This window comes from Globicephala melas, chromosome X, assembly GCF_963455315.2.
Source record: "Globicephala melas chromosome X, mGloMel1.2, whole genome shotgun sequence".
Classification (NCBI taxonomy): Eukaryota; Metazoa; Chordata; class Mammalia; order Artiodactyla; family Delphinidae; genus Globicephala; species Globicephala melas.
The window spans coordinates 111798831-111823342 of record NC_083335.1 but is presented as its reverse complement, the minus strand read 5'-3'; the positions used below and the strand labels follow the sequence as shown (position 1 = coordinate 111823342).

The window sequence follows — 24512 nt, the reverse complement described above, 5'->3', positions numbered from 1 at the left end:
ACTACCACAAACATGGTGAGAAAAGGCCAGCAGGTGAATGGGAAACGCTAGTGCCTAGGCACATCTCTGTTGGTTGTATATGAAACTGGAATGCGCACGCCATGCTCAGGAAGCATGGCCAGAAGCCCACAATGGGAGTAAAACTGGAAAACATGGCTCCATGCAGAAGCTTAAAGGATGGAGTCTGGCTGGCGTAAGAGAACGGGACTAGTCAGCCTCACGAGAAGCAACTATTTGGTTATTTCTCATCGTGTCACACTTTGAAAGAGAAATTTTAACAACACAGGCAGAGAGCAGGAAAAAGAAAATCCATTATAGGGGTATGATACAGGACCAGCTACAACTGTAACCCTATACACGGAGGGCCTGGTAATAAAAGAACAGACTCGCAACTGCTTTCCCTCCTGTTCGTGTTCACAGTAACAGCTGGATACATACTAATTGCAAGAAGTGAAAGAAAGAGGCTGAACTTTAAAAGCAGGCATGCTGCAATCAGTCTCTCACCAGCACAATTTCAGACCCAAGTGTGCTGCGCCGCCTAGCAGGTCTATTTTAAACGCACACTCACGGTTCCTCGTTGGTATGGATGGCTTCGTGCTGTTCTCTCCTTCCAGGTGCATCGCTTCTGTCCGTCGAGAGGTGGTTTAACGGCGGGTTCTCAGCCTCAGTGCTGTGGACATGGGGATTGGATCACTCTCTGCCCTGGGGGCCGCCCTGTGGGATGCTTAGCATCCGGGTCTCTGCCCACCAGGTGCCAGGAGCACCCCCCAGCCCCAAGCCATGGCAACCAAAAGCGTCTCCAGGCATTGCCAGATGTTCCCTGGAGGGCATGATCACCCCCAGTTGGGAATCACTGAGATAAACTAATAAGGAATGGCTTTCTCTTCCCTCCTCGACCCCACTCCCAAACATCTCTACCCAGGGCCGGGAACTTGCGTGAGACACCTCCTAATCCACTGGACTGCCCTCTTGTTCTGAGTGGCCTTCGGTAATACTTTTGACTTGCAAGACTATTAGTCATTCAGAACAGTGCTCCTACTACCCTTGAAGAGAAAGTCCTTTCAGCTAGATTTTGGGAGGAGGGAGGAAAAGAAGCAGGTAAATTTCCCTTTAGAGACATTTGTCTGTTTTAGTCTATGGAAGGTTTCAGACAGAATTCTGCACATCCAGGGTCTCTGTGAACATGAGAGGGGGGATTGGGTACTTGAAACTCACCTCCCCACCCCCTGCCTTTGCCACATTTCTACAAATGAAGAAAGGGGCCAGAAGGGGAAATGACTTGCTCAAGGTCATACATATTCCTAATCCTCCTTTTCTTTTTTTTTTTAAACATCTTTATTGGAGTATAATTGCTTTACAATGGTGTGTTAGTTGCTGCTGTATATAACAAAGTGAATCAGCTATACATATACATACATCCCCATATCCCCTCCCTTTTGCGCCTCCCTCCCACCCTCCCTGTCCCACCCCTCTAGGTGGATGGACACAAAGCGCCGAGGTGATCTCCCCGTGCTATGCGGCTGCTTCCCACTAGCTAGCTATTTTACATTTGGTCGCGTATATATATGTCCATGCCACTCTCTCATTTCGTCCCAGCTTACCCTTCCCCCTCCCCGTGTCCTCGAGTCCATTCTCTACGTCTGCATCTTTATTCCTGTCCTGCCCCTAATCCTCCTTTTCTGAGGACATAGGCCAATATGATCCTTCTTTGCCCAATATGCCCGAAGAGCTTCGGTCTCTAAACACGGATAGCTTGCAGTGCTTCACAAGCGACAGTTTTGGCCAAACCCTGCCAGTTCAGGAATGCAGATTTTATAAATGATAGAATACTGCAACCAGTTAGTGCAAACAAACATTTATTGTGAAATATTCATCCTACCCTTCATTAGGTATTACATCATCAAAGCACTTTGTGGCAATGAAAATAGCTTTTTTACCCCTCTGATTCACCCAATATTCCATTAAAGCTGCAAAAAAATGTGCAATCTGCTTGAAAAATAGGTTGCTCTTATTTACTCATTTGTGAAAAGTCAAAAATTAAAAAAGAAAATGAAACTTGCTTAGAGCCAATTTGCCTTCCCGCTTCCCAGCTACTCCCCAAAATAATTAACAAAGATAATTTGTTTTAAATGCCTTTTTATAAAACCAATGCACCTTTCCCCATATTATAATCATAAAAATTTTAAAAAGCCGTTATTTACTTCCTTGGAAAAAAGGTGGCCAGCCGTTGTTTTTTGATTGGGAGCATGTGTATTTCCTGGGAGTTCACTTTCTTTAACTTTATGCTCCGGTTTTTGACGGGTTTCCTAAGGGGCTCCGCGTTTCCCATGGACTCTTCTCCTGGGCTGTTGATGTCATAGCCCTGAAGCATGGAGTCTTCTCTTTTGAAGGAGAAGTTTTTGGTGGACACCCCCGAGAGGCCTTTGATCTTGCCACAGAAGATGGTAGGCACAGTGTCTTCCACGGAGACGATCACCTTGGCCGCCTGGGACTCGCTCACAATCTCAATGTTATTTTCAGCCTTGACCTCACTGCTGGGCTGGCTGGGTGGCTCGGCGGCAACGCTGCTGCCCATGTGACTATCCATCGCGGCTGAGGCCTCGTGGGGCGTGGCAGGGGCAAAGGGCACTTCCGTGCCACTGGGAAGTTTCTCCATCACAGTGTGACCTGGGCTGTCCGCTGACCCGCTGCTGTCATACAATGTCTCAGGGGGGGGCTCAGATTTCCGGTGGGCTGCCAGTGACAGGTCTAGGGCTGCATCTTCCTGGCACATCGGGGGACTGACTTCGCCAGCCTTGAGCCAGGGCACCGACTTCATGGAGAGATCCAGGGCCTCGTTCTCACTCCCCATCTTGATGACGGTGTGGCGGCCGAGCTGGAAGTACTCCCTCGGCGGGAGGAGGTCGAAGGGCTTCAGTTCCTCCTTCTGGAGAGGGGTCTGAGTGCCTTTAAACGGGTGTAGGCCGAAGGAAGATGGCGGCTTTCGGAAGCTGGGGCTGAACTTGGATTCAGAACTCTGAGGCACTGGGATGGGGATGGGAATGGGGACCGGCACAGGCAAGGGGACGATCACAGGGTAGGGAACCAAGAGGGTGGCTGGCGGGACCAGGGGGGACAAGGGGGAGTTAAAGGGCTGGGGGGGCACAGGGGCGTATCCCGGCGGAGGCTGACAGGGTGGAGGGCCGAGAGCGCCCTGCGAAGGAAACAAATTCTGGAGCACGGCTTCGAAGGGCAACGTGGGCTCCTGCGGCTGGCTGGGGATCCTGAGGTCCAGGAGCTGGGGCTGGGCCTCGGGGTCCTCGGCTCCCTGGAAGAGGTTGCTGTGGATGGCGCTGGAGGAGCACGGGGCCTCCTGTGGCAGGACCAGAGGGGAGTTGAGGTGCTGGAAGACGTGCTGCTCCAGCACCACCGGCAGCTGCACGGGGCCCTGTGTGGTCATGACGTAAGTGGCGTTGCCGTTAGGGTTGAGCTCAGGCGCGGGGCTGCCCTCCACCTGCATGTGAATGGGCATCACCACCGGGCTCTCCCCGAGGCACAGGGGCTGAAGCACGGTGGCCGCTACCTTCAGAGCCATGCCGCTCTGGGACTCAGCCGGGGGGTTCAGAATGGACGGGGCCGGCACGGTCACCAGGGCCTTCTTTACCAGGTCGGTGGAGTTGATGTTCCAGGCCTCAGTGGTGATCAGCTGGGCCATGCCGTTCTCCAGTCTGTTATTGGCCAAGGCAGGGGAGGAGTCGGTCATGTCCATGGAGAGGTTCTGGGACTGCAGATCGTCCATCACTCAGCTCTGATGCCACTCGGCCTGCAACACAGAACACACCATGTGAATCTTCCTTCTGAGACTATAATTGCCTTGAGAGCTCTCTCTACATCTTTTAAAAGTTTCCACATCTTAGTTAACCGGGGAGCACACCCATCTCTCTGTGTATACATACATGTTACAGATATTCCCTAACATATACGAACACACCCATACGATCAGCTGTGCGTGGACAGCCCCAATTTAACAGACGATTAAACTAGAAACACAGATGATGTAATGACTGAATAGCCAAGTGCGGTTAAACAGAGTATTGTGAGGCCGAACACTCCCTCAGCTTATATGTTTAGCCTGCGACAAACACAAAGTTTCATTCCACATCGTTCTATCGGACAGTTAAGATATGCGGGGATTGGACTTGTTCAAATTCAAATATGCAGCAAAGACTTACTTTCCTTTAAGAAAAAAAATAGAACCCTGTCACGTTAGAATATTGTATGAAATTGGAAGGGGGCCATCCCAGTTATGGAAAGCATTTAGAAAACTCTTTGTAGCAGCAATAATTCTTCCAAAAGAGGCTTGATGAGAGGAACAGCAGTGTATTTATACGAGGCTCATTACAGCTGTCTCCCTCCAACCAGTGACACCCCCTTTCCTCCAGTAATAGGAAAAGCCACTCCAAGGAGTGAAGACAGGATAACTTGCACGAATGCTCATTGGGTCCAGCGTCACTGTTCCCATTCCGTCGGTCTGACCTGTGACCTCTCTCTCCTAACTTCTAGCTGTCAAGAGGAACAGATGTTGACGAATCTAGGGCCGGGGAAACGGAACCCTTGTTGGAAACAAACATCCTCAGAGGTGAGATATACTTTCTTGATGTCCGCGGCACCACTGGCCACCTCCTGAGAAGCCAAAGAAGCCCAGCGCTGGTGCTTCCTGGAGGAAGCAGGGCTGCAGCTGCGATATGGCTCTCCATGGAAACGCGTCCATATTTAGCCTTGTTACCATGGAGAAGGCAGGCACCATGTCTAACTCGGGGATCTGTGCAGCCCTGGAGTCTGGTTGGGCTCAATAATAATTCAATAATCCTCAGTCTTGCTGGGCAGGCCTTGGGCAACTCCGATTCTTGACCTCACCTGTCTGAGCGGTCTAGACTTTCGTCCTGGGGTCAACTTGTCCTTCTCTCCTCACCCCGAAATTACCAACACAACCTCCAAAACAAGAGAGGTGGCCCAGCACACCATGGGAATAGAAATGAACAAACGAGGCCTCACTACAGGAAGGCAGCTTTAAGAAATGAACAACTTTGTGATATTTCCAGACAATCACAACGTGTCAAGTGCACAGAACAAGGAGTTTCTCTGAAGCAGGAGGAGGGGAGGACAAGGGGAAGGATGCTGTGCAGAGAACCTTATGGAGAAGGAATGGTGAGTGACGCCCTCGGCAGGGCACACTGCGGAGCCTCTGAGGAAGCCCGTCCCCAGGGAGCCTGAGGGGGCTTGCCCCAGCTGAAGGGCCTGGTTTTTCCTGAGAGGACTGCTCCCTGATTCAGCCCAGAAAATGCCGTGCCTCCAGTGCACCATTCATTCATTCTTCCATGCATTCATTCACCCACCCAACCAATCAATTTGCTGAGCGCCTACTGCCTGCCCAGCGCTTTGCTGGGGGCCGGAGATGCTGTCATGATCTTGAAGATGCTCCTGCTTTCATGGGGATTAGAGTCTACCGGGGCTGCACGCCGTTGATCGGACAGAGACTGGCTAGCATGAGAAGGCGGCAGCGTGAAGCCAGGAGGGGCATCAGCCTCGGCGGGACAGAGCTCTGTCGGCCACTCACGGACAGCCCTTCGAAGGCCTCCTCCAGAAGGGCCACCCTGTCCCTCACAGTGGCCAGAGCCCAGGGCGGGGTGGCAGAAGGCTGAAGGGAAGCTTGGGCGGGGCTGGTGCGGACAAGGACAGCAGCGGTCAGAGGAGGTACCGCGGCCACCCGTCCGGCCCGTGTTTCCCGCGGCCTCGGGACTACCCGGCTGTGAGGCTGCTTTCTCATGACAGGCTACACGTTCTCGGCGCCTCCCCGACCGGCTCCCGGCACATACCTTCGGCTCCGGGGGCGGCTCTCATCTCTCCCCGCGCAGCCTCACTCCTCTCCCGGCCTGGCCCTGGCCCTAGGACTGCTAAGCCTCCAGAACCTTCCCGCTCAGAGTACGAGGCCGTCCTGCCAGAGGTGAGGGTGCCGCCCACAGGGGGCGCTCAGTGCCTTTAAACTCTCGCCATTGGGCCCCTTGCCGGGGCCTCAAGCCTCTGGGGACAGGGCCGGGGCCAGATGCGCTGCGGGACGGGCCAGGATGCAGGTGGCAGTGTGCGGCATCTCGGGGGCCAAGGGCAGGGCTGCCACCCCTGCCTCCTCCCACGTGACAGCTTTGCACCTGCCTGAGGACTGAGCCAAGCAGGCCCGGGGAGCAGCCGCGGTCACTCACCTAGAGGCCTGCTGAGACGATGCCCGCCGCTCCCCACCGGGGACTGAGCACCCGCTCCGCGTCGCGTACCACGCGGGGCCCAGGACTACACTGCCTTCGTCAAGCACCCTCCCGCCTCCCAGGGGGCTCTTGCCCTCTTCCGCCCCGCTCCTCCTCCCCTCATTCACCCTGACAGCACGCCCCCCGACTCTGGGTCAGCAGCTGGGGGGCCGGAGCGGCTGTCACTGTGGTAGGAGCCAGTGCTGGAAGCCGCAGGGATGCCCTGAGGAAAACAACCAGCTCCTGAGATGAGGGTTCACAGCGCAAGTCTGTGTTCCTGAGGACAAGCCAGAAGCCAGATGCCGACTGGAGAGGTCGTGTCACAGAAACCCCGTAATGCTCATGCTGAGGGAGTGCCGTTTCTTCAGAGGTGGCTGGGAGCCTTTTGTTTGGGTTTTTCAAAATATTAAATGGATTTAAATGAGATCGGCCATCATTCGGCCTGCACCCATTACCCCCGGGGGTATGGGGCGGGGCGTAACGGGAGGGGAAGTGGGCGATCTGGATCCGTGGGTGCTGGCGACCCTCGCTCTCTTGGCGCGTGGCCAGTTGCCTATGCGCCCCCCAGATGGAGACCCTGCGGAGAAGCCTCAGGGCACAGAGCAGCTGGGGAGGTGAGGAAGGACTGTCTGGGGCAGTAATTGGGCTCAGAGACCTGTGGGGTCACAAAATTGCCACCTGAACCCCTTGTCTAACTATCACGAAGATCTAAGGATACCAGAGGCACGTTGTCCCCAGGATCTGCCCCTCAGCTTGGAGTCCTCTCGGGCCTTGACCTTCACCCAGCCAACTCCTGCTCACCTGTCAGACGCTGGACTCTCATCCTCTGAGATCTCCCCCAACCCCACTGAGCTCCCACAGGACCCCAACTTACCTTGGCAAGTCCTGAACCTCCCCCTCATACTGGCATTGCCAGTATGAGAAACCACTTTCTCACCCGCTCATCTTTATAACCGTAGCTGGTGAATCCTTTCAGAAAGGAGGGCATGAATGAGTATCTAGGCCTTTCGCAGCCTGGCGTTCTCATACCCAGCGTCTTGTCACATTTATAGAATCATGGCATGTCAAGACTGGCAGGGACATTAAAGCTTACATCTCTGTCCTCTTCCCGATCTTTTTTACAGATGAGGAAACCGTGACCCAGAAAGGCTAAATAAAACTCGCCAGAGGCCAGTTATCACAGAGGTCACCCTGCTCTTGGTGTGGAGAGAGCAGAGGGTCAGGCCCACAGGTGCCACGGAGGGGAACATGGCAGTCACCCACCTTCACCAGCCAGGGGGAGACTCCAATGACGAGACAGTAGATGCGAAAGCACTTTGTGGACAGTGAAGAGTCTGACACGGTGACCTGTGAATGGATTCATCCTAGGGTCCCGTGTTTCTCTGACACACACGGACAAAGAAAACCAAAGCAAAGCGACACGTGTGCCGTTTTCCTGATAAGGAGTTACATTCGTGAAGAAGCCAACCTGGGGCCCAACTCCCAGGCGGTAGGTCAGTGACCCGCCCCACATCTGCACCCCACTGGGCGCCCTGCAAGTCGAGCCTGCCTCTCAGGCCTCCTGCCTCCAGAGCATCGCACAAAGGACTCAATTTACCTTACAGGCTTCCAGACAGGTTGACATTTTTTTGACAAGGATTCATTTATAGCTTAATTTCAAAAGTGAAAACAGTTGACCACTCAGATAATTTAGAATACACTCTAGGTCGTAGAGTCCATCTATTTCCCTGTTGTGGGCATTTAACACCTAATCTCTCTCTCCCTCTCTCTCTCTCTCTCTCCACACACACACACACACACACACACACACACTCACACACTCAACTTAATACCCTCAGCTACATCCTAAATGATCCCATGGGGACCCCCTGAGGAGCCTGCACCGACTCCAACTGAAGGAAGTTCAGAATGTGACTGTGAACCCCACTCTAACCCAGGACAGGATCCCCGAGACCGCCTCACGCAGAGCTTGATTTCTGAGCTGGGAATTTGGACAAAAGCCCTGTGGGCATGCCAGGAGCCCTATATCACCTTCTAGAGAGGGGCCTGATTTTGTACCGTGAATTGAGAGCATTTTCACCACAGAAACAACTATCAAGACGACCGCAAGGCCCCTGGTCTGCAGCACCAAGCGCCCCTGAGGAAATGCTTGAGGACCGGGTTCCTAGGTCTGGTGGGCAGGGTCACCTCGTGGTAACGCAAGCCAGGGGCCACTGGCTGCCTGGGAGCCCTGTGAGGACCCTGGGACCACTGGAGTGAGGTCACGTGGAAGTGAGCTCAGCCTCACGGGAAGCAGTCTTAGTGATCTGGGCACATTCCACCTCCAGGACCTGGATGATCTAGGGCGGGCCATTCTGGAGTCCCCTGGTCCCGATCCTGGGGACACCCCCTTCAGCCCGAACAGCCTGCAGATGTGACCTGCCCTCCTCTTCCCCTGAAGTCAGCCTCACCTAGATATTTTACCAAGATAAATTTCTTCCTTTAAGACATTCATTTTCAGGACTTCCCTGGTGGCGCAGTGGTTAAGAATCCGCCTGCCAATGCAGGAGACACGCGTTCAAGCCCTGGTCTGGGAAGACCCCACATGCCGCGGGGCAACTAAGCCCGTGCGCCACAATTACTGAGCCTGTGAGCCATAACTACTGAGCCCGTGAGCCACAACTACTGAGCCCGTGAGCCATAACTACTGAGCCCTCGTGCCTAGAGACCGTGCTCCACAACTACTGAGCCTGCGCTCTAGAGCCCGTGAGCCACAACTCCTGAGCCCATGAGCCATAACTACTGAAGCCCGTGTGCCTAGAGCCCGAGCTCCGCAACGAGAGAAGCCACCACAATGAGAAGCCCGCGCACCGCAACAAAGAGCAGCCCCCGCTCGCCGCAACTGGAGAAAGCCCGCGCACAGCAACGAAGACCCAACGCAGCCAAAAATAAATAAATAAAAATAAATAAATATATTTTAAAAAAGACATTCATTTTCTAAAAATATACCCCGATACTATGTGTTTTCCAACTGTAAAATATCAACAGCTTTGGTCTTTATGGAGCCCGTGGGCAGCCATCATTTTTTCAGGTCAGAATTGGATCGTCCATGTCCGTGGAGCAGCAGCACTACCTGAGAGCCTGCTAAAAATGCAGAGTCTCGAGCCCCACCCCAGACCACCTGAATCAGCACCTGCATCTCGACAAGCTCCCGGGATGATCTGTGCGCACGTTCACATCTGACAGGTGCTGGCTTAGCTCCGGTTCTCAACTTGGCTACACGTTAGAATCACCCAGAAGCTTTAAAAAATACTGATGCCTGGGTCCCACCACCAAGACTCTGACTTAATTGGTCTGGGGTACAGCCGGGGCATTGGGGTTTTGAAAAATACCCCAGGTGGCTCTACTGTGCAGTCAGAATGGCCTTAATCCAAAGGCCAGAGAACAAGGCACCTGGTCAGCCAACCTTCTTCTTAGTGGCTGATCTTGCTTCTTACTTCACAGAAAAGACTAAAGCCATCAAGTCCGGAATTCCCTCAACTTCCACCCTGGCCGTCACAGAGTCTTCCCATGTGCCCCCGCCCCCGGGAAAAAGTGAGGTGTCACTCCTTCTTGCAAGGCTGACTTCCCAGAGACCTCTGTAAGTATCCTCCCCCTCCCAACTGCACCTTATTCTAAATCTATTTCTTGCTTTCGATCCAGCACTTAAAACTACGGCCTCAATGATCAACCTAATGGTGTATAAAAGTCACCAGCCACTTACTATGAGTGAAATGAGCAAAGCATGACTCGCATCCTTTAATACAACGTAGATATGGTTTCACCATTCAGGACCTGATATGCACTAAATATCTAAGAAGTAATTCCAACTGGGTAAAAAATGGTTTTGCTCTCCCCATAGGGCGTAATGATTGTCAATTACTTGCCCCAATGATTAAATTTTCTGAGCTTCAGACATCAGCACAGGGCGTTTCTACTGAAGCTGTGAACATAATTATCACATGAATGGATTCCCAAATTGGCTACGATAAGGCGAGTACACGAAATAGTCACCTGGCTTACAGCCGATTGCCTTTTCCACGCAGAGATCTCCACGGCCCTCCGAAAGGACTAGGACAACCCAAGCTAGCTTTGGGAACGAGTCCCCAACACGTTGCTTCATTTATTAAAACGGTGGTGGCCATGCAGCTCGTGACGAGTCTCACCTTCGTGAAGGTGGGCAGCGGCCGTGGGAAGTTCTGCCAGAGAGGACTGAGTGCAAATCTTAGCTGTGATGTGATGTGATATTGGTGAAAGATGGGAGCTGTGAGACAGTCGGGCAGGAGGAAGCCGCGAGCCCGAGCACAGTACACTGGCCACTGACGCCAGGGCACTCCCAGGCCTCCGGGGAGCAGGGTAAAGTCGTCATTTTACCGTCTCATCCTTTTTATTCCCGTTTTTCTATTTTATGGCAAATGTAATAAATAAATACAGGAAGACAGATATAATTTAACCATGTGTATGTGCTGAGGGGGTGTTCAATTCTTTCTTTTGTTTCTGATAGGAGTGCAAGCATGAAAAAGGTGGAACTCGGCAGGAGAGACAGAGCTTCCAAGGCCCAGCGAGACTTCCAAGGGTCCCCCCCTGCCTGAACGAGTCTTGGGGTCACTGGCCCAGGCCACCTCTCACATTCTGCAGAGCAGGAAGCTGAGGTTCACTGGTTGAGTGAGGCTCAGAGGTTGTAGCGTGCAAGACTCTCAGACCTGTGCTCCTTCAAAAGCAGTCCCTCAGCCATTGCCTTGGGTTCAAATTTCACTTGAGTCAAAGGGGTCCCCTGCTACGTCTGTATCCCTTAACCAGAGTCAACCATCAGACTGTCAAATAGAGTTTGATGGGTGAGGAGCTTGATAAAAAAAGATGAAATAAACCCTCGAGTGCATGGTATCTAATGGATAAGAAATTGAAATAGAAGTAAAAGATGAGATTCAAGACACACACACACACACACACACACACATACACATGAGCTCTTTGTGACTGGGGTAAAGTCATTTTGTGTCCCTGGGACTCAGTTTCCTCTTCTGTAACGTGGGGTACTGCCCCCCTCTCATGGTGGGGTGGAAAGTTAACTCAGGCCTCCCACGAGTGAGTGGTGTCTGCGGGAAGGAGTCAAACCCGGCCTTCTAGGAATTGCTGCGGGTCCTGAGGGATGGGGATGTGTGGGAATTCAAGAGACTTGGATGGAAGAGGGAAAGGGCACAAGGGGGTGGGGGAAGGGCAGAATGGGGGCGGGTCTTTCTGGGCCACGCCCATGACCCCCCGAGAAGACGCCAGTCCCTATCCTCCCAACTCCAAAGCCCACAGCGTGGGTGAGGGGAGCAGCTTGGAGGGAGGGACCAGGAATGGTGAAGAGGGAAAGGTTAGAGAAAGGAGGCAGGCTCTTTTGGGAGTTCTGGTTCATCTTTAAACCAGGCCAGGGGAGAAGAGAAGGCCAAAAGGAGGGGAGAAGGTAAGAAGACCCTTCGGCTCCAGTCAGAGCATGGCTTATCTCTCTTGGGACTCCACTTCCAGAGCAGGGCAGGGTCTGTGGGGTGAAGACGTCACAGCGCAGTCGGGAACCCACTATGTGCCAAACGTCCCTACGACGTGGTAGGATTCCACCAGAGCACAGGAGGGATCTGGGGTCTGGCTGTGGAGGGTGCCACGCAGTGGCCCTGGTTCCTTTCTGGCCCAGGAAGAGACTGTCAGATGTCTTTGCATTTCCGATCTCATTTTAGACTCCCAGGTACCTCCAGCCTGCCCACAGAGGACCTATGGCGGCCCTCGGGCTGCAGGCCTGGGTGCGGGGCCGGAATAGAGAACTAGGTTCACGTCCACTCATGTATGTATTCTTTCAAAAACTACCTGAGTGCCTTCGCTGCGTGCCAGGCGTGCATCTCCTAGCCCTCCACCCTGATGCTGTTTTCTCTACATGCTCATTGCCTTCTCTCTCAGCTCAATTCCCCAAGGATTCACCAACTGATACTCTCCCAGGGCGACCTGCTTCTAACAGGGCTCCCTCAAGGTGCACAGTTCTTGCAGAGGTAAAGGAGTAAGTCTCTAAAAGGATGCCAGTCCCTAGACAGCAATGGGAAGAGATGTCAGGGCGGGGACCCCTCTAAGGTAGAGGAGAAATGCTTACTGTTCAGGGAGGGTTGCCCCTGAAACTAAGAGGAAGGAAGCACCCTCCTCAAGTCTTGGTGAGCCCAGGGGAAGGGGAGAGACACAGATCAGAATCACCAGAGAAAATCATAAAGAACTGCTGCTGGTGGCAGGGGACACCCACCTGGATGTGGGCTGTGAGAGCCCAGGAGTGTCCACCCCTGCACTCGGCCAAGGTCCCAGAGCCTTAAGCTGGACACACAGCACCCGAACACCCTCAGGTGCCGGTGCCGGAGTGGCCATCTCGTGCAGGAGCACAGGTCATGTTCAAGATCTCTGGCCAGGGTCTATCATCTTAAAAAGCTATGGTGTTTGGAGATTTTTCTGGCAATAAAGAAACCTCTTAAATAAGGAACAAAGAGGGAAAAAAACCTGCTCCTGGAAGAGAAAATACTTCTAATTAGATTGAGATACAAAGGTTAAATTTTTGTTCTGGGAAAAGGACTGTTTATAATCCCGTGTCATTAGCAGGACATTTTCCAGAGACTAGTGTGCCAGAAATAGGCCCTCCGAGGGGTCACTGGAAGGAAGGGGTGCAGATCTGCGAGGTGCAAAGGACTGGAGTTCCGATTTTCCCTTTATCCTAACGCACATGAGCCGCTCACCAACTCTCGGCATGAAAACTGTGCCAGCCTCACCTGGGCACTGCCCCCTGCCCCCCACTCCCGAGAGGGGTCAGAAGTACAAGCTTCGAACTCAGACAGGCCTAGGTTCAAATTTCAGCTCTGCCTAACTTTGCTACCTGTGTGACCTTGGGCAAGTTACTTCTAAGCCTCAGTTTCCCTCTGTGCAAAATGGAGGTTAAAAAAGACCTGGGGTGGGGGGGAAGAGCTGGACTGTTGTAAGGATGAAAGGAAATAATCAGTGCCAAGTAGCTGGCACAGGGCCTGGCACTTAGAAAGTTCCCAATAAAACATGGCTAGGGCTGCTTCCCTGGTGGTGCAGCGGTTAAGAATCCACCTGCCGATGCAGGGGACACGGGTTCGAGCCCTGGGCCGGGAAGATGCCACATGCCGCGGAGCAACTGAGCCTGTGCGCCACAACTACCGAGCCTGTGCTCTAGAGCCCGTGAGCCACAACTACTGAGCCCGCACATCTAGAGCCCGTGCTCCGCAACAAGAGAAGCCACCGCAATGAGAAGCCCGCTCACCGCAACTAGAGAAAGCCTGCGTGCAGCAACGAAGACCCAACGCAGCCACAAAAAAAAAAAAGTTGGTGATAATGTTGAAAATAACATGGCTAACATCATCATCACCACTACTGTCACCATCGTCGTCACCACTGTCACTGTCTTCAGCTTCATCATCATCAGTCTCACAGTCATAGCCATCACATCATCACCATCATTACTGTCACCTTGTCACTAGCATCACTGTCATCATTATCAGATCCACTGCCTATATTTCCTCTCAGTGTCTTAAGTAGCATTACAAACGCTCCCAATGGGTTTGTACATTCAGTTTCTGAGTTAAAACCCTGTTTGTTCAGAGGTTCGTTTTAAAATCAGCTGCTAGGAACTGGGAAGGCATTTACCATAGAATTAATATTACATCTGATGGTGAGGTTTCCACAAAAACTCACTTAACCCCCAGCATAGCTGAAATATTGAACATTTGCGGTGAAAATAGAAAACAACACTGTTGCCCTACAGGAAATGAAAGACAATGGGAAAACAATTCAATAAATACAAAAATCTACTTCTCATTCAGGCTGGGAGCCTGGGGGAGAAAGAAGAGGTGGCCAGAGCCTTTTGTATCTGGAATATGGACTCATGAGCATTTGTAAAGTTCCAAAGTTATAGCTGATTGGCTGTGATGCGTCATTTCACTTCAGATCCTACAGTTTTCTTTCTCCGTGACAGAAGGGCCTAAATAGCTCTCTCCTCTCCTGCCTAGCTGCAAGATTAGGGGCATTTTCTCAAAAACAAGGGAGGGGTGGAAGAGGAGAGGAATTGGGTAAGGACAAGAGGGAGAGAGAAAGCAGAAGAATTTTCTGAGATAACTGGGCAAGAGTTGAAGGAAAGAAGGTTGCTCGGCTGGAAGAGAGAAAACCCAGAAACTGAGGAAAGCAGTGAGAAAAGCGCTGAATGACCTTTACTCAGCTGCCCAAAAGGGATCGCTGTTGAGCTACAACCACATGGTTGCTGTGCAGGGTGGTGGAGGGAGAGGCGGGAGTGGAGCTTCCCAGCAGAATGAGGGAAAATAGGAAATTGTTCACCAGCACTAGAGGTACACGAGAAAGGTGATCCGAATTCGGGGAAAGCTTCTCCCATGCTTTTAGAACCACCAAGCACATTCACTTATGACTTGACTTGGCAGTCGTAGAAAACAACATAGATTAGTCTTCTTTTGGTGCCTGACCTTTGTCTTTGCTTACCTCTCAGCCCCTCCTTGGGCAGTCAGAATTGGGTTTCCTCTATCAGAATTGGGTGTTCCAGAATGGAGCTGATAAACTCATTCTCAATGAGCTCTATGACTAATAGGTTCAAGAATTATGTTTCCTTTATTGGTATAATAAACTGAATTCAGTCAGTGATAATGTTATGGACGAAGAAATGAAATCCTAACTGAGCGATTTCAGATACCAACCAAAGGGAGGAATCTTACTTATCTTGAAATCCCTCCACAGAGACGAGAGCCTACAGCTACGACCAAGTTTGCTGGCTCCATTAAAAGGCACTTGACGTGCAAAAAGGGGATGGGACATGGCCTCAACCTTTAAGCCTTCAGAGCTTACAGAGGAAGTGAATGCGAGTCAATTCTTCATTCCTTCCTAGACTCAATCAACGAACACTTGCTGTTCACATACCAAGAACCACATGAGTATGTGGCTCCCAGGTCCAGAGGTTTTAGCAATATCTGGAACTGTCTTCACAGGGCCCTGTTACTGAACTGGCTACCTCCTCCAGCTCTGGTCTCTGTCTCACCAGGTTTCTCTGCAGAGGTTAGGGGTCTCAAAGGACTGCACCCCCATGCACACATGCTACTGCAATGTCACAGCCACGGTGGAAGCCTAACGACCAACTGTGGCAGACACGGTAAGCGGCGGGGGGGGGGGGGGGGGGAGGGGGAAGCTGTTGGGTTTTGATGATCCCAACTGGCTCCTTATCTTAGTTTGGGCTCCTCCACAGACTGGCTTGACTGCAAGAAGTTTCTTTGGCAGAAGATCTAGAAAACACCAGCAGAGAAGTGAAGCAGTGAGACTGGGAAAGGAAAGAAGCCAACTTATCAAGTTAGTTACCACCACGGGCAACTGGGGCTCAGCTGCACAGGTAACACTGGGAGACAGTGGAGAACACCTGCCTGGGCGGTGGGGCACTTATTCACCAAGCCCCAACCACCAGACGTCAAGGGCTGCTCCTGGGCGATGTGTTAATTCCTTGGCACTTCCAGCCAGCCCAGCACGCGGGCCTAGGGCACTCCTGAGACTAAGGGAAAAAAGCCTGAGGGAAAACCACAGGTATTTTCAGCGAGCAGCCTTTGGAGTACAGGGGTCACTCTGAGAGGGCATGGGGACAGGATGTCAACCATGTCTGCTACACCAGCCATGCCCTGGAAAGTTCTAGTGCTTATTATGTGACGACTCAAATGTCACCAACTCAGGCCACCACGACCAGGTGTTTCCCCAACTGCTGGCGCTTTCTGTGACCCCTGTGAAGAAGACACTCTGTTATGGTAACAATCTCCAAGCCACAGAGGGATCTGCTAGAAGTGTGCCTTGAGATCTCATAAAGAGTCAGGCACATGACGAGGCCAGAGACAGCTCCCTTTCCAAAAGCAAAATGTTCCAGAGATGCTCAGCTTGGCTAATGTGCTCCTTCGCTAGAATATAATTTGGGCCCTCAAGAAGGTTCTTTTAATCATATTTGTGCTGGCTGGAACGCAAGATGTTCCTGGGATGAGTCATAGAGGGAGTTTCTCTTCTAGTGATCTTGTGTTCCAACTCGGGGCCCAAAAAACAATAAATAAACAAATACCACTTCACTTCATCAGCTGCACACCGCCTCAAAATAATAATATAGCAACCTCGACCCGAGAAGTACACAGACAATGCAGGAAGAGGGCGGAGAGTGCTCGTCTTTTCAACAGGGAGCCTTCTTTCTGGAATTCTGTTTTGTCAGAAGCACCCCTCTGTCCGGAGTCAAGCTCTCTCAAGAACAGAACAAGACACTGCAGAATCTTTGGGTTGGTGAGTCTTTGGAAATTCTAGAAATGCACTATATTTATCTTAAAGCAAGTCTCGTGGTTGCAGCTAATATAGCATAAACAATGCAAGGGTACTGTATGGGGAGGAGAAGCTGCAGTGTAACATCTGGCTAGTCGACGATGAAGATTATAGGTGTTATTTCCTATTTTCTTCCAGGGAAGAGTTCTGGAATGTGCGTTCACACATACACACATGCATACACCCCACGGTGGGCAAGCAGATTCGAATGAGTCCGCCTGTCGTCCCTCTAACACTCAAGGTGGTCCCCAAACCCAGGATCCGTGCTAATTCTCCTTTGTCCTCACCTGCTCCACCCCTGAGTTCCAGTCACTCAACCTTTACTCCCAGAAGTGACAATGTGAACCGGGTCTTGCCACGGGGCAGGATTTCAGTAGAGGAGATGGTGGAATGAGCGGGGCAGGCGGTCCAGAAGCAGGAGGAAAGGCACCAGAGGAAAGGTGTGGAGCCCGGGGCCCGGGCCTGGGGAGGGCCTGAGGGAGAGACAGGGTGCTGTGAGCATGAGAGGCGTGTCTGGCTCCTCCAAAGGGGGTTAAAAGTTGCCCTTCGGAAATGAAGCCAAAGGATTGCTGACTCAACCAACACAATTTTGATGTTTCCACAGGCCCTGCTGAACAGAAGGTCATGATTCAGTCATGAGACCATTAGATAGGGAGGAAAAGAGTGAGTAGATTAATTTGCGGGACTTGGCTAGCTCCCCCCCCCCCCCATACACACACTCACGCTCACAAGATGAGAATAATAAGCTATTTACTAAGCATTCGCTTATTATGTGCCAGGTGCCCTGCTAGGCATTTCACATTCATTTTCTCGTCCGCTTTCTCAGCAGCCCCAGCACATCAGTACCACCTTGGTTTGAATTGGTTTGTTCCCTTTTCTTTTTCCCCCACAAACTGAGCTGTGAAGCCCCAGGGAATGGTTGTTCCGATGGGAGGAAGGGACAGAGCTTTCCAAGAATGTGAAGGACACATTGCAGGGAAGGTAGGTCTGGGGGATGGGAGAGGGGAGGAGAGGGCCCCATGTGGGGGGGCTGCTGAGGGTGGCGAAGGGGGAGTGTCTTCTTGCCTCTGACCAGAGCTTAGAACTCCCGGGCCTGCTTCTGCCCCTGCAGCAGGCCTCAACCTGAGCTCCCCGCTCCACCACTGCCCCTCACCAGCCACCCCTGGCCCCTGAAGGACAGCTCTCTCTTCCTAAACCTCAACGAATCCCAGGTAAGGGTTCACTCCCACCCTTCCCAGAAAAGGATGTCATCTGCGGCCAACTGGCCAGCTGTTCGCCATACCCCTCTCTTCATCTGCCTGGACTACGCTTCCCAGCCTCCCTGGTAGTTTGGTGTGGCCACGCACCTGAGTTCTAGCAAACAGAATGTGAGTGGAAGTGATGTACAGCACTTCCAGGACTGGCTCCTACAAACCTTCCACACACGATGCTCCAACCTCTCTCTCCTCCCCTCAGCTTGATGCACAGGGACCTCCTGGAAGCCACCTGACGGAGACAGTGGAGCCACAAGATGGAATCTGCACACCCGACTCACGGCTCGGTGGAGGGCGACCGGCCATTGGGAACACCCACTTCGGGCTTTATGTGAGGAAGGAACAAACTTCTGCTGCACTTGAGCCGCAATACACATTCGACTTGTTCAGCACGGCAGCTAGCGTCACCTTTCCCGACACTGCGCTTCCCGGGACGGCTCTGTACACAGCGGGTGCTGGGGGCAGGCGGACTTGCAGCCTCCAAGCAACTCGAGCCCCACTGGCTGCAAACCAGAACGGCAGGAGCCGCCCAAGTGCTCAGAGCCCAGCTCGGAGCCTCCACGTGCAAACTTTCCTGCACTGAAAGCACCGACTCCCGTGGCTGTTCTTCCTGACTTCAATCGATTTATGAACATGGGTTCGGGACCATTCTTTGCTTGGTTCCTGCATAAGTCTCCACTGAAAGGGTCCATTTCCTTGGCATTCACAGAGCCGGCGGGGTCGGGAGAGGCAGGGGGAGTGGAGCTGCCATCAGAGAGCAGAGAAGGCCAGACTTTTAGCATCCTTCCGCCTGGAGACCCCCAGGGGCCCACCCGTGCGAGCGGGTAGGGGTGTGGGAGGGAGAAGCAGCGGGGCCCTGGCTCAACGCAGACACACAGACCCAGGAAGCTGGCGGGCCCGGCATTTGGCCAGAGGAAGCTGCTAGGACCACAACACCCCCTTCTCTCTTTGTACCCTTTGATGCTTTGCTGGTTTGAAGAGCAGGGAGGCCTGGGACTTCTGCCCTTTCCCCAGCCACACGGGATTCATTCTAGGAAAGGTCCCTGGGGATTTTCCTGTCGGGCGGGTCCCCCATCCCCGCTTCAAGGGGCTCGGCCAGCTTGCCCTTGGTTCCCTACATCACTGATTGTCCACTGATGTTTCACTACTCGCAAGCTCTCGTGTGATGTTTGACGTTACTGCCCTCTTTCTGGGTTTCTCTCCAAAGTACGCATCCGTCTAAAGCCTCTGGGACATTGCCACACTGGAGCAAACTTTCTACACAGTACGGGCACCCTCACCTACACTGGGACATTTCCTGCCCGTGACTTAACTGAAGTGAAGCCCTAACGCAGTCACTCAGCCAGCGTTGTCATCAACACACTCCCCCGGGTTGTGGGGAGGTGTCAGCTCAAGTTCAGACCAGGGAGGCCCAACCCTGGGCTGCTACCGGAGTTCTAGCTATCCCTTCGTCTCTAGCAATACTCGAAGCTTGGCTAGCAGAGCACAGGGGATATTAGAAATGTTCTTTTGGTGGTAAAATGGGTGGCTTGCTAATTAGCGTGATGAGTGTTAGAAATGGGTAACATTAGTGATAGTCAAGATACACAGATTAACTAAAGTGTTTGAGAGGCGCTCCCCACCCTCGTAGGGTTGGAGAAGTCAGGAAGGCTGTAGCCAGCACCCACAGGGATGGTTCCGACGCTCGCCACCTAAGTGGTCCCATGCCTGGCAACCGGTTTTGGAGGATTTCCAGTTGCCCAGGCCAACTACAAGGTAAGAAATTGGAAATGTCATATCCCCGTTGCGTGGAGCTTTCATACCATGTGTGATCACAGAAGCTGAAGGGACAGCAGGATTGTGAACTGGCCTGGGCCTGCTGGCTACTTAAGGCTTAGATTCTCAGCGTCTGTGTGAGTGCGCGCGTGGGGCACGATCTGTCCCCCTGCGGTTGTCATGGTGGCATTCTGAGCTCCCCTCGCGGGAGCCCCTCCCTCCTCTACTCTGACTCCTGGCCTGCCTTCCCCCCCCCCCGCCCCGCCCCACTGGGGCTCTGGCCTTGAGCTTGCCCTGCGGCAGTCTGTAGACAGCCCTCAGGGCTGGAAAGACTCCGCTTCACGGACAGGGATGATAAGCAGAAACCTCTGCACCATAAAAATGTAACACTTCGCTTCCCCTCCACAGGACCTTTTCAGTGTCTGAGCTGGCACTGACTGACATGCTTGAAAATTCTTAAAAATGTCCTTTAAAAGAAAAACCTAAAGGATCATATCACATCCATTAGAATGACTAAAATGAGAAAGACCGTAACACCAAAAGTTGGTAAGGACATGGAGCAACTGGAACGCTCCTACACTGCTGGTAAAACGGCACAGCCACTGTGGAGAACTGTCCGGCAGTTTCTAATGAGGTTAAACAACTGCCCGTCCTCAGGCTGCGCAATTCCACTCTGAGGTCTCCTCCCAAGAGAAATGAAAACATATATTCACAAAAGACTTGTGTACAGATGTTCATAGCAGTCTGGCCATAAGAGCCACAAACTGGAAACAACCCAGATGTCTGTCAACAGGTGAATGGATAAACACAATGGGCAACACCCACACGGTGGACCTCTACTTGGCAATAAAAAGCAGAGAACTCCTGCCACGAGCAATGACATCGGTGTTTCAAAAACACTGTGTTGAGCAAAAGAAGCCAGATACAAAAGTGTACATGCTATAAGATTTCATTGACACGATTCAAAAGCAAGCCAAAAGATGTATCGTGATAGGAATCAGAAAGTGGTTGCTCTGGGGAGGGGGGAGGGGGAAGGACTTTTCTGGGGTGATGGAAATTTTTATAGCCTTCTTCAGGCGGTGGTTACACAGATGCACACAATAATCAACACTGATGTATCTGACCACTTAAGAATCATCTGATTTTATGTTAATTGTCCCTTGATTTAAGAAACTAGACACTGAAAATACTATCAAACTGCAAAAAAGAAAAAACCACCCAAAATGGTTCTGTGTGCGCACATGGTGAGTTTTGACCAATTGTGAGCATAGTGGAGGGAGGTAAGATGGAGCAGAGGACTCTGCTAGTAAGGGGGAGTAGGTTAGCCCCAGGGCACCTGCCAGGGGCCCTTTATCCCAGGTACAATCGAAGGAGGCAGCCTCGGCCTCCAAACAAATGCTCAATGAAATAAAAGAACAGAGGCCCCGAAGGAAGCTGGCCCAAGAGTGTGGGATAGCTATCAGGCTTTGAGCCAAAACCACTTTCCAGGAAATGCCAATATTTTTGTGTTTGGGAAAGGGAGGGAGTATTAAGGCAAGCAAAAGCCAAAACGTGTTGGTCTTTGCACAACAACTGCTGCGCGACTGAGGGGCCCTGTGGGAGAAGCTTCAAAGTGCTGCTACTGAGATCCCCTCCAAGGGTCTCTGGGGTGGGGCACCCAGAAAATCCTGGGCAGGAGCGGCAAAGTTGGAAGTTCATTAAGGGCAAAGATCTATTTTGCATGGGGGAGAGGCATCTTCTATTCCCCTAGTAAGAGACCACAGCAGTCTCGCCCATTCACCATGGTGTTCAGCCCTCAAATAGCCCAGGGCGGCTTTTCGACATACTGGCAACAGGCATGAGCTTGTGAATCGGGCCGGCCAGCCGACCTCTGGCTCTGCCCCTTCAGAACTGTGTGGCCTTGGGCAAGTGACTCAGCCTCTCTGAGCTGCAGTTTCCCTGCCTGTGAAATGGGGAAAATAACGCCTACTGCTGGTGAGGTAGAAATTGCCTGGTGCCCAGTAATTGCTCAATGTAGAATTGTGTCTGGGCTCCAAAGGTCTTTCCCGGTCATCTCTGCCAAACTCTCGACTGGAGTAGAGACCTCCTCCAGACGAATTAGCATTCATTTTTAAATCTCTGGACCGCAGGTGCACAGAATTTGTGCAGTCATGGTCTTTGGTTCATAACACTGTTCCATGCACGGCTTCCCTTTTTTTTCATTTGTTTTATTTTTAATATTATGACATTTAAAATAACAAAATAAACACTCATGAAGGCATGGTCCACTCAACAACATGTGGGTCTGTTTCTGGACTTTTTATTCTCTCAGTTCCTTTGTTTACCCCTGCACCAGCACCAGAGTGTCTTATTATACTTTCTGATGGGGCTAAGTGCTAAGAAGAAAGTAAATCAGGGTTAGTGACACAGGGGAATGGGGTGGGGGAGAGAGAGGAGAGAGGGAGACACAGAGAGACAGAGACAGACAGAGACAGGGAGACAGAGGAGGGGAGTGAGCAAGTTCCCGAGTGATAGAAAAGAAAGGCAAGGGACTAGATCATGCCTGGCCACCTACTTTTCATTTCACAAAGACTACCTAGTATAAGCCATTTTGCAGATGAGGAAACAAAGGTAGAGAAAAGGTGACTTGCCCCAGGCCACACATCCGGGGACAAGATTATGGCTCGAATTCAAAGTCCCCTCTGTTCAAGGCGATGGTTCCTGGCAAGATGTTCCTGGCAACGCACCGTTCCTCTGGGCCCTCAAATGCCTCCAAGCGGCTTTCAGGTAATGAGCTGACGAGTAGCATATTGAAATGGTGTTCTTCCAACCAGAAGTTCTTTATTGCAAAAAAGATTATTAGGATTCCGAAATTTTTTAATGGCCTTAGGGCCATGTCAAAATCCATGTGAATATTTCCAAGGTATTTTCTTATCATGGGTGATATTCTCAAGGGAAAAATCAAGGATACGCTGGTGATGTTCTTTGAAATTTGAGGTGGGTGCTATGACCACATAAGCAGGACAAAGAATTTTTCTTAATAATCTACAAATAAGTGAGAAATATACAAGTAGTCGATTAATACTTTTACATGTGTTTTAATGCCATCCCTTCAGTTCAACACATAAAAATTCTTACTCCTAAAATATGGATGGTAATATTAAGGTCAGAGGGTTTAAAGGCTCACCTACCCTTTTCTTTTGAAAGTCGGAGCCGGGTACAAGATAAAACCGGGACGGAGCGCCGTGACTAAAGACACTGGAGTCAGTCTGACCTGCATTCCCTATTAAACCTTCAGGGTAAATGGATTTCTCAAATCTGTTTTCCTCGTTGACCCGCTAATCCCTCCCTTCTAGGAGGAGATTTCAGCCCCTCCACTCTGCGACTCATCTGTGGCAACAGACCCACGTGCTGTTTCCATCCTGTGTCCCCACACTGAGCTCCAATACAACTGCAGAAATTATGACTCAAGAGATCACAATTACTGACTTCCGAGAGCCTCTGACTTCTCCCGGGAGAATAAGCAGATGAGAAGCGCTACGTATTTTCAAAGAGACAAATTCAGGCTGTTTCGGAATCATGCCCAGGCTTTTCTCTGCCTCTCATTTTTCTTGTGAGGACAATCCTGAAAGTACACAGATGTGAGGGCGCTAATGGCAGAAGGGCCTGACATCTTTTGGCGCAGGTAAGGACCGTCTGCTTTTAGTTACTTAAGCTGTGTCTCCAGGGTGGATGCAACTAAAGTGACTCAGACTTTTGGCTGAGAAGCTGTTGAATGATTCCCTTGCTAAGCTCTCTGTGCTAAGCCACTCTTTGCCACTGTGGAAGAATCGGGACGCTAGGAGACCTCACAGGTGTACCCTCACTCACACCCCGAAGCTCCAACTGGAGAAAGAAAATACAATGCTGAAGCATAAGTAATCCAAGACAATCCCTTCCGACTGGTAGAGAAGAGCCTCACTTAATGAAATGGGTTGGGATGCCCAGCTCAGCCACAGACCGGCTGTGGGTACAGCAGCAGGTTCCTGAGCCTCTCTACGCCTCAGTGTACTCATCTGTACAATGGGGGTCAGAGCAGTACCTGTGTTGCAGGGTTGTGAAAGGGAGTGAGCGGGTTACCATGCAAAACACTTAGAACAGTTCCTGGCACACAGTGAGCGCTCAATAGGGGCGAGCTATTATTATAATGAGGACAGGGAGCCAAAGGACCCTCACCGTGGAACACTAAATAAATGAGGTGAGAATTTCGTGTTAAACTATAAGTAAGCAATAAATGAGATGAAAAGAAGGCGATTTTGCTTCTCGGCAGTTTTAAGCCTGGCATGGCGCTGGCCACGGTGGGCAAGGTGTGCAAGGGAACGGTAACTGCCGTTAAGTCTGAAGTGACAAGTGCAAGGTCAAGAGCAGAGGCAGTAGGGACCTGACGGAGGGCTTTCGTTAGGCCAGACTCTCTGGGATGAAGAGTGTGGAGGAGGAATCAACTCGGGCTGCACACGAGACTCGGCTGGGGAGCTTTGAAAGATCCGGATACCCAGGCCACATCCCAGACCAATGAAACCAGTATCTTCCACGGTCGGCCCGGGTGTCAGGATCTGTTAGAGTCCCTTAGGTGATGAGAATGTGCAGTCAGGGGCGAGGACCCCACCTTCAGGGCTGCCCACCCACGCCCCAACATGAACGAGCGCTTTTCCTGGTCAGTCCTCAGGAGGCCCAGACACACAGTCTCAATTCTCATCACAGAGACAGAGAAAACCCACCAGCCCGTCCAGGGCAGGAGCCGATTAGTATTTGTGTATGAGTCCACAGTGCCTGGGACACCGTCTTGGTGCGGAATCCCTGAGTGAACAGACACATGGATGGATGAATG

At 51.7% G+C, this 24512-nt stretch overlaps 1 protein-coding gene across 7 annotated transcripts in view; it reads right to left on the bottom strand.

Annotated features, from left to right (window-relative positions):
• Nucleotides 1–1839: 1839 nt before the first annotated feature.
• Nucleotides 1840–24512, bottom strand: part of RAI2 (retinoic acid induced 2) — a 401970-nt gene continuing 379297 nt past the window's right edge. For 4 of the 7 annotated variants that reach the window (XM_060292725.2, XM_060292727.2, XM_060292726.1 and 1 more), the window contains one exon: nucleotides 1840–3802. In XM_060292725.2, coding sequence (XP_060148708.1) covers nucleotides 2198–3778 — 1581 coding nt within the window. In that variant the 5' untranslated portion in view covers nucleotides 3779–3802 and the 3' untranslated portion in view covers nucleotides 1840–2197. The remainder of the gene's footprint in view (nucleotides 3803–24512) is intronic. The other 3 variants (XM_070044717.1, XM_060292729.2, XM_070044716.1) reach the window with 3 other exon arrangements.